Genomic DNA, 13,108 nt, shown 5'->3' on the forward strand with positions numbered 1-13,108 from the left:
TAAAGGAATGCACTGCACGCTAAGTACCACACTGTGTGTTGTACGCAATCCCAGTCCGATCGTACCGTCTGGTGAATATTGCTTATGCATAAATGTACCCTGTTTCTCAACCGAATCACTCTTAGCCCCTGAGGAAAGAGTGACACCGTAAGGTAGAAAGTACTAACCAAGCACGGGAGAAAACCCAGGTGATCCATGCTTAGGCTTGGTGAATATACAAGTATCCAAAGAAACTCATTCCCAAACATTATTTAGACATCAACCTTCGTATGTGGCTTATTTTCTTTCTTTTTTTTTGTAACATCAACATTGTTATAATTTCTAGGTCAACGCTGTGGAATCCCCATGATGGCTTCCTATATTACAGTTAAAAGTGATCAAAATCCGTCCATCCTCCTCTTCAAAGAGGAATCACCAGATAGAGAAAGAGCTGAATAATCTGTGCAGGGATCATCTTCCACAAAAAGAAGGACAGGGAGGGAGGGAGGGGGTGAGGCAGAGGAAGATAGAAGAGAAGAGACGGTACCCATCTCTCATGGGGAAACGGAAAAACAAGAGAGAGACTGTTTTTATATTATAGCCTGCATCTATCCTGCAGTGTTCATATGGCCACAAGACCTGAAGAAATGCCTGGTGTGTGTGCGTGTGCGCGCGTGTGTGTGTGTGTGTGTGTGTGTGTGTGTGTGTGTGTGTGTGTGTGTGTGTGTGTGTGTGTGTGTGTGTGTGTGTGTGTGTGTGTGTGTGTGTGTGTGTGTGTGTGTGTCTGTGTGTGTGTGTGTTTGTGTGTGCGTGCACGTGCGCGTGGGTATGCTTGTGTGGTGTGTGTGTGTGTGTGTGTGTGTGTGTGTGTGTGTGTGTGTGTGTGTCGATAAGCCCTCTGTCCACATGCGTGCTCGGCTGGCTGGCAGGCTCTCATAGCCTCGTCTGAGCCTCGGGGATGTAGATCTCGATGCTGTCGGCGCTTTCCGTCGCCGAGTTTTGCCGCACGGACGCTGCACGCTTGGCGGCCATCAGGCGCTTGCGCGCTTCTTGCCGCTGCTTCTCGGAGCTCTCCAGAGACCAGTCCCTGGCCAACGGAGGGTGGTGGTGGGGGACCTTAGGGGGTTTCTTTGGCACCGGGGGCGGGAGACGCCTCTCCTGGTTGAGGGTCGGATGGTTAGGGAAGGGGAAGGGGAGGGAGTGAGGGGGAAGAGCGTTTCAGGAAAAACACAGACAGAGTGGGTGTTTGTGGGTGTGTGTGGTTCGGTTCATTACTGTATAGTATATTTGCCATTTTAATTGATGGCATTGATGCAGGAGTAGAGGTTTTGGATTCTTCCAGTAGCGCATGCGTACATGTTACGTACTGCACATGTGTATGAGTGCGTGTTAAGACGAAGAGTCCATGTAAAATATATTTAGTAGTTCTTAGCGTGCATATACATGTGCTTTCATGTGCGTATTATAGCTACTATGTGTTTCTATTAAATATCAAGTGGAGATCAGGGGAGGTGAGAACACTCCAGAACACTGACAGACCACATTCTGACCGGTCTGTTTTCACACAACCACAAATCAACTTTTTCAACGTTTTTTGAACAGAACAGAGAAAAAAAAACGCACATGGCGAGACAACAGCGGAGGAAACGACGGTAGGGAGGGAGGTAGGAAGGAAGGAAGGAAGGATGGATGGATGGAAGGAACAGACAGATGGACAGACAAACAGCGCAATGTGTCTATGATGGCCCCGAGTTGTCGAGGGCCCTGTGTTGCTGTTTGGTGCGTGGCTGATTGCATGGGGCCCTCACTGTCGAACACAGGAAAACAGCACAAGACCACAAGAAAGACAACAAAGACAGACAGATAAAGCACATGAGGAAGCCGTCAGAAAAAATCACAACAATGCGCAGCCATGTCGGAGATCCACTGTTGAGTGAGCCTAAACAAGCCTGATTTATACTTTGTACAAGCTTACAGTATACAATCTCATAGCGCGGCACAAGCTTGTAGATCTGCTATTTATTTAGTTTTATCGTGAAGATGTGAGCAAATCTTTGAATATAAATGTTTTTTTAAAGCAATCTCTTTTTTTACTCAAATCTTTGCTTCTGTGGATCCTAGAAATGTCTTCTAAATCCTAACAGTTAAAAAAAACAAAAAACTATGTTGCTATAATATCAGTGGTTCTCAAACTTTTGTCATGTTAAGGACCACCCAAAATGATATGCATTTGTCTGCGCCCCATCTCAAAATATTTTGTTCCAAGGACCCCCGGAAGCAAAGATTTGAGTTAAAAATGTATATATATTCAAAGATTCGCACCCATTTTCACGATTCCTTTTCAAAAATAGCAAATCTACAAGCTCATAGCGCGGCAACCGTTGCATCACATTGCTACTTACTTACACCATTGTATGACTAAGTATGAATCAGGCTTAATAGAGTTACAGGCAGAAAACAACAAAATGCTGTAATACTGTATAGTTTAAAATACATTATGTGTAAAACAAAGCCTAATATTGTGCTGCACTGCAGTTTTGCGAAACCCACATCTCAAGCGTCTCCAGCTAGTCACTTTCATCTCCCCTTTGTGACTGAAGTGAATTTAATTGTTCAAATCAGTCTTTCATGTAAAGAGCAAGTGATCCAAATATTTTGTACACACTAACACATGCTTTGTATGTTATATGGTATCAAAAGTGCATCGATTTGAGTATACACTGAAAGCCTTTAAGAGGGAAATAAACAGGCCTAGAAAGCAAACGGTAAACATGTCCCACACAGATGATGCAACAATCACTTTCGAGCCAACAAGCAGAACTGAATGTCAGTTGAAGCAGGAGACACATCTCAAAAAACTTCCTCGTGGAAGTGTAATAAATCAAAATGTAATTAATCTAAAATTGGTGTCAAATTGGTATTTGACACCAATTTTATTCAACAAATGTTTTGCCTAGATCTCAAGCAGTGGCATGGCTGCAGTATTAAAGTGCTCGTTAATTTACTAATATTACTAGTAGACAGCATGACACAACAGAATTATTCTCTGGGACTTGTCTAGATATGGATATTTCACAGTGATAGAACTTTGTTTGCAGGTCTTGTTCAGGCATTAACGAGTAACTAAGCCACCGGCACTGGCATCTTGTTACCGTTAGCTCTCTCTACCTTGTTTATCAGAAATGGCTTCGGAATCTTGCTTTTGGGAACTATAGAAGCTTCTTCAAAATTCCACATACCACATTAAAAAACACTGAAATGAAACGAGAGGCCTTAATCCATAAGTATATCATGCACAGTATACATATGCTGCTATGCTCACACACCTTTATATCTTATCTCAGGTACCATGTGTAAATATGAAGATAACTTGTTTTTTTGTTCTCTTGTTTGATCTCCTTTCCCCCTTGCCCCCCTTCTTCTCCTCTTTCTTTTTTTCTATGAAAATAACGATATAATGGGAACTATGCACGAAAACAAATTTCACCCATTCTTTTTTACTTCTGTAAACCTGTGATGTGACAATAAAGATGATTCTGAGGTATGTCACATCCCTCTTATCAATTAAGAATGCCCCATCATCTCTCAGAACTGCACTATTAATTTTGAATTTGAATTGGAAAAGGGGGAACAAGTAAACCTGGAGGTTCGTGGTTGAGGAATTCACTCTGGTTGAATGTTTGTACCACAGACATAAGCAATGTGTTGTCAGACAGAGTTAGAACAACAGCAATGCTTGACCAGCCATGCAGATGAAATCGACATTGTTGAGTAAGATCACTCGACGTGAAGGACTTACTGTATTATGTGTACCACAAAACCTTGAATCTCCATTGTCTCTGTATTTTTCAGTACTATATTGATAGCTGGCAATTGTAGACAAATATTTGGAAAATATCGACACCCTCCAGGACCAAGAAACACAATAGGGTGTCCTGGTGGGTCTTTCAATTAGAATTGTTATTACAAAAGCTCAGACTTAATCGCAATGTTGTTAAAACTGGGTCATGGGAATGTCTTGTCTGACCAATTGCGTTAAAAGATAAAACGGAAATCCATGGAAAAACTGCATGGAAAACTCTAAAAACAAACAAACCCATATTAAACCATTAAATCCAGGAACGCATCTGTGTCATTTTAGATTTATTTGACTATGTTCAAAGATTTGCACACTTTCACAAAAATAGCAGATCTACAAGTATGTACAGTAGTCTGTATATCTGCTATTTTTGAATAGCCAAATACATTTTAAAATGAAACAGATGCTTTCCCGGTCTTAATGGATTAAAAAACCTCAGACTTCTTGGAGATCCGAGTTTTTGTCAGGCAATATGTTTCAAGGCATATACTGTAGCCCCGATAAGAAGACTGTGTGTGTGTGTGTGTGTGTGTGTTCCAAACTGGACCAAAGCCTGCACACACAGCTGTGTCTCTCTTTAGATACGTAACTCAACAGTAGGCTAACACCACACAGACCGTCAGACAGATATTCTAGCCTCTCTGACAGAAGAGGAAGAGAGGGTGAGAGGGAAGTGGACAAGAGAGACAAACAAACAGACAGACAGACAGAAAATGTAGATACAGACAGACAGATGGACACTAGCCAACGTTTTTTTATTCAAACTATGATGTATCACATTATTCAAGCTATGATGTATCACAAGTTGTTCTAAATAGGGGAACCATTGCAATAAACACTGATGGACACTTTTGTTGAATAAATATGGAGACTTTTCGACCAGTGGCATTCAATTTGATATCTGACGTGATTTTTAATTAATACATGAGGTCAGGTAATCCATTTATTTGCTTAAAGCGGCACTCTGTAACTTTTTATTTATTATTAAAATGTAATGTTGTCCAATCTGTATGGTAGAGTATGTTCATACAATATAACTTACAGTATACAATTGGGTAGGTTATATTTTTGACTCCCTGCTCTTCTATTGAGACAAAAATCAGCACAGGAAACTGGGTTCAAATCCGGGGTAGAAGAGGAAAGTTACAAAGTGCAGCTTTAAGTCTAATAAATGAAAATGACCAAATTAGCATCTTTATTTTTGTGGTATTATAAATGTGTTTAAAATGTGCTTGAAACTGACAGAGCAACATACTGTAACTATCGAGAGACATTGACAAGTTTTTCCGCAATATTGCAAAAAAAACTAAATGGAAATAACAATTACATCTCCATCGTTATCGTATGATACTTGGCCAGACATTAAACGGATGGAAGGGAAAAACGAAAAAGCACATTTAAAAACCTCCTCCTTGTTCACACAGACAGACAGGCAGACAGACAGACAGGCAGGGACCCGGTCGTCTGTGCGTACCTTTCTCTCGGGGGGGTCCAGGGGTCTCCAACTGTTGGCGCGCAGCTGGTGCAGCTCGTCGAACTTGAGGCTGATGTTCTCGATGGAGAGCTGCAGCATGTCCCAGAAGCCTGCCAGGTCTGACGCTACGGGCCTGGGGTGGGCCTGAGGGTTCTGAGGGTTAGACAAAAGATGAGAAGGAGAGGACGAGGATTCACTTGTGGCCTATTTTATTACAGCTTTTTAAAAACCCATTAAGACCTGAGGTTCCGATTCTACAAATGTCTTCTAAATCCGAACAGTTTTCTGAAAATATCTTTTCAAAGTTTCTATATGAGTGGTTCTCAAACTTTTTCATGTCAAGGACCCCCAAAATGATATGAATTTGGCCGCCAACCCCCATCTCAAAATATTTTGTTCCAGGGACCCCCCAGAAGCAAAGATTTGAGTAACACATGTTTGCTATTTTTGAATAGCCAAAGAAATCTAAAATGACTAAATAGCCAAACTACACACAACGCGTCGGACACAATAACATTCCACTTAAATGTGCTATTTGACAACTTTGAAGTCTGGGAATTGCAGTTCTTCTAACAGATAATGGAGCTACTGTACCATATGGGTCGGCAAAAAGACTACTAAAATGGACGTTACATATTATGACTTTAAAAGCTTTGAAAAATTGGCCTGGACCGGTGGCGTAGCGGTCCAAGCACCTAGGCTCAGTGTAGCCTGAAAGCGTTCGAGTCCCGATTCCGACGGCCTTTGCTGCATGTCATTCCCCATCTCTCTCCCCATTTCCTGTCAGCCTACTGTCCTAGCAATAAAGGCATAAAAAGCCCCCCCCCAAAAAAAAATATTTTGATAGAAATAGGGATGCCAGAGTTCATATTGTTAACAGAGATAGCGAGAGGTCTGCTGACACTCACCAAGTTGTCTTCACAGAGATCTTTGAACTGCTGGAACTTCTGGGACATCAGAAGCTGGGCACTTCCCACCGCGCTCCGCATCTTCCCCAGCACTGCACAGCACAGAGACACAAGCAGTCTGACTCAAACAGTGTGTCGCACATCAAAACCTTTGAGCATGTCAACAACAGCCAAAGAACAACTTGTTGATTAGCACATTGTCTTGGTTATAGGAACAACCTTAACTCAGATCAAAATGATTGGCTGTGTTACGTTGTACCTTCATCTGCATCTGAGGGGGGTAAAAAAACTTTTCTACTTTGGTCCCTGGTCTTGGGACGATCTGCAGACCAGACTCAAATTAGCATCGCTAACAAAAATGGGCAAGCTTGTAAGGGCGAGCACAGTGGTTGAGACTTTAAAGTGAAGGTAGAATGTAGAACTGGGCATTTTGCAGCATGCTTATGTAGGCCTACTTGTCTCAGTGCAAGGCGCAATAGTTTCATGATAGTTTATATTCAGTAGTACTCTCTACGTGGAGCCATTTATGTTTTGTGAAGTTGACGCAACTAATAGTCTTTCGTGACTATCATTTAGTTCAAGTTTGGGCGAAAACCTCATTAGTAATTAAGCGTTGTTTTGTAGAGTTTTCTGATACAAGATATAAGTGACAGATATCATAATTGCTTGTCATCTTCATCCTCATTTGTTTATCCGGTGGATAAACTGGAAATGTTTGTCAATCATTTGTATAAGAGAGAGGAGAGAGATTTTATGAAGAGCACTGTGTAAATAAAAAGGTGCTTCATTCCTTATGTCTGCTGATGTGTGATGCAGCGGACATGCTGTTAGCTGTTTGATGCACGGTGGAACTCCCTTTCTTTCAGGTCTGTCAGTCTGTCTATTTGTCTGATATCTCACAAACCGCTGGACACATATTGTGTATTATGATGAAATATATGAAATATTTAACTTTAATTTTCTATTTTTTTTTTAAAGTCAGTGGCAGTCGGTTCATCTGAAACCTGACGCCCATATACGGAGTCATACATCACAGATACATCATAGATGACCGATGACACAGACTGGCCACATGAAGTGAAGTCTGAGATCCACATGGGAGCCATGCCGCTATTGTTGTGATAACAGAGAAGTCACCGTCTAATATTGTGAGGCACAGATTGTGCTTGAATTTTATCCACACACAGACATGCACAATGAGGCATACACACAGGTCAGTGTGTAATACACGCACACACACACACACACACACACACACACACACACACACACACACACACACACACACACACACACACACACACACACACTCACCGTCATCGGGCAGGTCATTTTCTTGTTGGTCCAACTCCATCTGTTGACACCAGCCTTCCATTCTGTCTGTCTCCGCCTGCAGCAGCTTGAGGAACCAGCGTCCATCTCTCTGGCACACTGACCGCTGCACCACCTGGCATCATCACACACACACACACACACACACACACACACAATGCTACTACATTAATACTATTATATATCGTCGATGTCGGGCAGAAACCAGCCAACTCCATTTTTCAGCTTCTTTTTTTTTCATAAATGAACGCTATTGAACACCCTTTACGTTTGTGTGTTGGTTAAAAAAATATTGAACCAATGAAAAGTATTAAATAGTATTTCTGAAAAAAACTCCTAACTCCTGAGGATCATCAAACTTTCTACTAAACCAGCTAACTCCACCCCCTCTCCCCTGCGTGGCACACAGAGCCGCTGCAGAGCAGAAGAAAACAAACTTTAACGAGGCAGGGTTTTTCCCCCCGTAGTCTGTTAAAAGTAACTATGCAGTGTACCTGTTAGCACTTACGCTAATGCTATGAAAACAATTAATTCTATTTATAAAATCTATGTAGTGTTTTCTGAGGAGAGCAATGTGACAAGAAATTAGTTCATTTCTCTCGCTAGTTCTACAGAAACTGCAAGTCCGTGAACCCTTCTTTGCAGAAGTTATTGTAATATTTAAAGTCCTTCTTATTATTGTAGGCCTATGTAAGCAGTATCATAGTACCGGGTCATTAATTCACGCGTTGAGATGCATTGTGAGCTTGTTGGAGGGTTGAGGTGCTATATAGCAATGCTGCCATACAAATAACATGTTCAGTCCCTGTATGGGCTGATATACTACAGTAAATGTTCACAAAGAAAAAACATTTTAAATAAATAAAAAGTGAAATTCAGAAACCAAGAATTATTCAAAGGTCATAACAACACAATTTCTCCCATTTGGTTCAAAAATACTGCTGCTAATATCTAGGATGGGTTGAATGCAGATCAATCAAGCCAAGCCCGCCATGTAAAACACCTATGTCCTCCTCCTCCGTACAGTACAGTACAGTATACCTCCAGGATGGCAGATCTGTCGAAGGCGGCCTCCAGGGCGTCCTCGGTCACGCTGTCTATCCAGGGGTCCGGCGGGGGCAGGATGGACGGGTCGAAGCCCACGTCGTCGTAGTCGTCGGAGGTGCAGGCGTGGTAGTGGTTCCCCGAGCCCTGGATGCTGACGGTGGAGGTGGCGGCGTCGCGCGAGTACTGCCGAGACACGGAGCCGGGCGACGGGAGGTCAAAGTCTGTGTCCGGAGAGTCCAGAGGAGGCGTCGTGTCCAGCACGTCCGGCAGGTCCAGATCGGCCTGTTAAAAGTTTGTTGCACAATGCGGCAGGAAAGTACATAGTAAGTGAGTGTTCATGTCAAATAGTAATAATAATAATAATAATGATGATAAATGAGGTAAAAATGGGAAATCTACAAATGCCTTCTAAAGGTCTCACATTTTCAAGATTTTTCAAAAAATGTATGTTAAAAAAACAGCAGATGTACAAGCTCGCAGCGTGGCACAAAGTGAGGTGCTGTGAGCTTGTACATCTGCTATTTTTTAATAGCCAACACAAAAATCGAAAATGACACGGTTTAAATAGGTTAAAACATCCTGTTTGCATAGAGTACATTTTGCCTGAACACAAACACTTGGTTATGATTGATTATGTTAATTATTAATTGCGTTAATTGTTTTATGTTGGGCTGCTCTGCATGCCAACTGATCGGTGGCATTATTGATGGCATTGATTTACTGATTTACTAAAGTGACTAACTGTGTCAAATCGTTTGAAATAATAGTCACTGGTAATGGTGGACTAGTCAAGGTGGATATAGTTTACCTGTACCGCTGTGGTGACACTGTTGGAGCGCTGAAAGCGTCGGTACCTGGCCACAATGGACAGACAAACACAGCAATAAATACCAGAGAGCAAGGCACAAGCAAGTAGTGGAATCACATCCAATACCCCTGCAAGCTGTTTATTGCAAGATTCCATGCAGTCTATTCGAGACTTTGTTGTTTAGATGTACCTATGTATGTACTAAGCATGTTACGATTCACTCAACTCACAATACGATTCCAATCACGATACTAGGTTCACAATACAATTTTTCACGATTTCTTAAACACAAAATTATTTTCCAGACAAATGATGTTTTCTTTTATTTCATACAATACTGTTTTCTCTTATACTCTTTTCAATACAGTAGCAAACGACGAGAACTCTTTTTTTTATCAATTCCCTTACAAAGATCCTATATTTTCTTCTCCTTTTTTTTACACTCCCTCTGCTGTTTGCATCGCGATACATTTTTTATTAAATCGGTTTCAATTGTCACCAGTTTGAAATCGATTTACAATAAATCGTTACATGCCTAGTATGTACATTATGTTTGGTTGGTAAGGCTTTCCTCCCTCTGTTGTATCTTCATCTATAAAAAGGGATATCACCTGAAGAGAGGCTGAATGTGCATTGAAAATGCAAGCCTGTTACTATTCTTTATTTCTGAATTGTTAAGGTCACAATGCACCGCAAACAGCTGAGCAACAAAGGCTGGGAAGTAGCTGTGGTGAGTCTCATTTTGATCCGCTTCTGTGGTCTGACCCGTAGCTGCTCCCCTATCCGCCCTGAGAGGAGCAATTTCACAATACACCCTCAATATTTGGAAGGCTGTCGGCAGTGAATGCCTCTCCACAGAGATGTGCGTGGGAGGCAGAGAAAGATAAAGACAACCAGAGAGAGAGAGAGAGAGACTGATGGAGAGAGAAAGAGATGGGGGAAGGGAGAGAGATTTGGGAGAGAGAAATAGATACGTAGGCCATGGCAGCCACACACACACCTCTAAAAAACGTAAGGTCAAATTCGCAAATGTCCTGCAAAGCCTGTTTTCTACTCGCTAGTAGTACGACAGTGTCAAGTGAAAAGAAATAGCCAAGCTTCAAGCTCACAACACGTCGCTCTGTGGCACGTGGTGGGCTTGTACATTGGCTGTTTCCACCGTGCGATGGAGCACAAATAGAGCCTAAAAGGCGTTAAATAAGCTTGAAGGCCGGGAAGGCGGCTGAAGGGAGACCAGAGACCCCCCCAGTCTCCCTCAGGTCATAATTCCTCCCACAGCTTCACAGGGTGAGGTGATAATGCTGGCTGATGGGTGTGTGGGTGTTTATAATGTTGGCTGATAGGTGTGTGGGTGTTTGCTAGCAGCCAGAGAGCCACACTGCTACAATTACAGAACAGCAACAAATGACTCAGCCATATACTGCGGTAACAACAGCACTGGACATGCAATGAGGAGACTGCAGTAAGTAATGGATGTGATATCATATACTGTATGTAATAATGTAATAGAGTAAAACATTTATGGGATTCTATGAAGAGTTTGCTCCAAAACGATAATATCTGAAAAAAAAGGAAAAAAAGAAATGTGATGCCTACTCTGAGAAAATGAGCAAAAGTATTGCAGGAGTAAAATAAAAGGTCCTTGGAAAAGGATAATAACCCATTTAAGGTCTTAAAATACAGTAGAACATTTTACACATGACTCTCTACCTCTGTTTAGAGATACAGTGTGATTATGTACTGCTATCTGCTAGTTTAACTGTGTGAATATGTGTGTATCCCTGGCTCTGGCTGCCATAACTTTGCAAATCCTTTCATTTTTCTAAGGATGTCTTCAGACTCTTCACTGACGGTAGATTGTTTTATTATGCAAGAACGGTGGCGGGCGGTAGACATGAAGAGTGAAACGCGCCTGTGTTATTTGCATTTATCATTCGATTTAAAATGTGCAGCTCTGGCAGAGACACAGATACATAATGAAGTCAAGGACAAAAAAGACTTCATGTAGAGGCTTGTTGACTGTCTGGTACCGCAATGTGATAATGAGCTTGGCCTCTTGTTCTCAATGTGTTCTGTTCCATTATGGGTTGGAGTGCTAACACAGCTATTCGTTTTCATCAGATACGATAAGAATACATTCATATTGCAATTGTTGTCAGGAAGTTATAACGTTAGCTTAAGACTTGTGTTTTGTTTGAAAGGCAGCCTTTTCTGTACCACAGGAGACAACAGGAACATATCAAACAGTGAGTACTACAATGAGCTACAAGCCCCCCCCCCCCCCCCCCCTTTCTGGAAAACAATGAAATGATGGAGCTTGCACAAAACGACTCACCCACTGATTTACACCTGTAAACCTGTGATGTGACAATGAAACTGATTCTGATTCAAGGCCTAATTGGCCTGTATGTACTTACACTTTCCCATCCTCCACTTGAACCCCAATGGAGGCGAACTTTGATGGGTCCTCTGGGTCGTCCTCTGGTCCGTCCACCTGCAGTGGACAAACACCACTAATTACCACTGAATGTACAGCTATTGTAATAATAATATATATTTTTTATTTGTAACACACTTTATATTTGAACCAAATCTCAAAGTGCTACATGTTAAAAACAAAGAACAAAAAAACCCCAACAATAATAAAACAGTGAAATGAATCAAATTCAGATCAAAGGTCAGCTAAACACAGTTAAAAAGAAGTTTAATTGGTGCTACTGCTAATGCGGGGACCCAATGCTACACTATAGGTTGCCTCTTGTGTATTATTGCTCAACATATATAGGTATGTAACTCTGACAGTGTACACATGGAACCAAATGGACCCGTACACTGTCAAAGTCAAGGGGGTCCTTGAAATGTAAAAGTTTGAGAACCACTGACATAGAGCATAGGTCAATAGACCAATTATTTGTTTACTAACATTGAGACTGGACGCACAGGTGATTGTTTCACGCAATCAATTCCCAACCTGTTATTTCGGGCTGCGCTGGTTTCAGCACACCCCAACCCCCTCTTGTGTGTTGGCTAGTGAGGCGCGTCCTAGCGAGACCTGATAGAATGGGTTTCATTGCACGCATACTGGTTGCACGCATACTGGTTCTTATCAGTGTGACGTCGTCTGTTAAGGGGTCTATATAAAGCGTGAGATGGCGCAATTATAACACCCACCACAAGAGGGCAGGGCAGTGCAAGAAATCAACATACTACTACCAAAACTAGCTCTGTGATCCTCTCCTCTCCTCTCCTCTCCTCTGGTACCTACCTGGATGCCTATGGAGAGACATTTGCCCTGCCTGAGTGCCTCCTTCCTCGGGTCACAGTGTGTTTCTGCCCTGTATTGGTCCCTCATCATGCTGTCCACCTGTGGTGGTCTGTACTGGTCCCTTAGGCCGTCCCCCTGTGGTGGTCTGTACTGGTCCCTCATCAAGCCGTCAACCTGTGGTGGTCTGTATTGGTCCCTGAGGCCGTCCCCCTGTGGTGGTCTGTATTGGTCCCTCATCATGCCGTCTCCCTGTGGTGTTCTGCAGAGAGCCATGGCGGCCGGCGTGCTGATAGTAATGCTGCTGTTACCCACATGCTGGCTGGCCGGCCCATGTATCTGGAAGAGGGAATGGACACTGAAAAACATTAGACTACATCCCGGAGGTTTTAAAACCCTATATTCTTAGGGAAACGGGTTGCAACTGTGCTAACTTGGT

At 42.4% G+C, this 13,108-nt stretch overlaps 1 protein-coding gene across 1 annotated transcript in view; it reads right to left on the bottom strand.

Moving 5' to 3' along the window:
* Positions 1-912: 912 nt before the first annotated feature.
* Positions 913-13,108, bottom strand: part of dlgap1a (discs, large homolog-associated protein 1a) — a gene marked incomplete at both ends in the record, with an annotated part of 57,198 nt that continues 45,002 nt past the window's right edge. Inside the window, 9 exons of the mRNA XM_084058322.1 lie at positions 913-1,137; positions 5,313-5,465; positions 6,221-6,312; positions 7,535-7,667; positions 8,594-8,881; positions 9,408-9,453; positions 11,825-11,901; positions 12,673-12,771; positions 12,952-13,008. Coding sequence (XP_083914448.1) covers positions 913-1,137; positions 5,313-5,465; positions 6,221-6,312; positions 7,535-7,667; positions 8,594-8,881; positions 9,408-9,453; positions 11,825-11,901; positions 12,673-12,771; positions 12,952-13,008 — 1,170 coding nt within the window. The remainder of the gene's footprint in view (positions 1,138-5,312; positions 5,466-6,220; positions 6,313-7,534; positions 7,668-8,593; positions 8,882-9,407; positions 9,454-11,824; positions 11,902-12,672; positions 12,772-12,951; positions 13,009-13,108) is intronic.

This window comes from Gymnoscopelus microlampas (genome assembly GCF_963454915.1).
Source record: "Gymnoscopelus microlampas genome assembly, chromosome: 5".
NCBI lineage: Eukaryota > Metazoa > Chordata > Actinopteri > Myctophiformes > Myctophidae > Gymnoscopelus > Gymnoscopelus microlampas.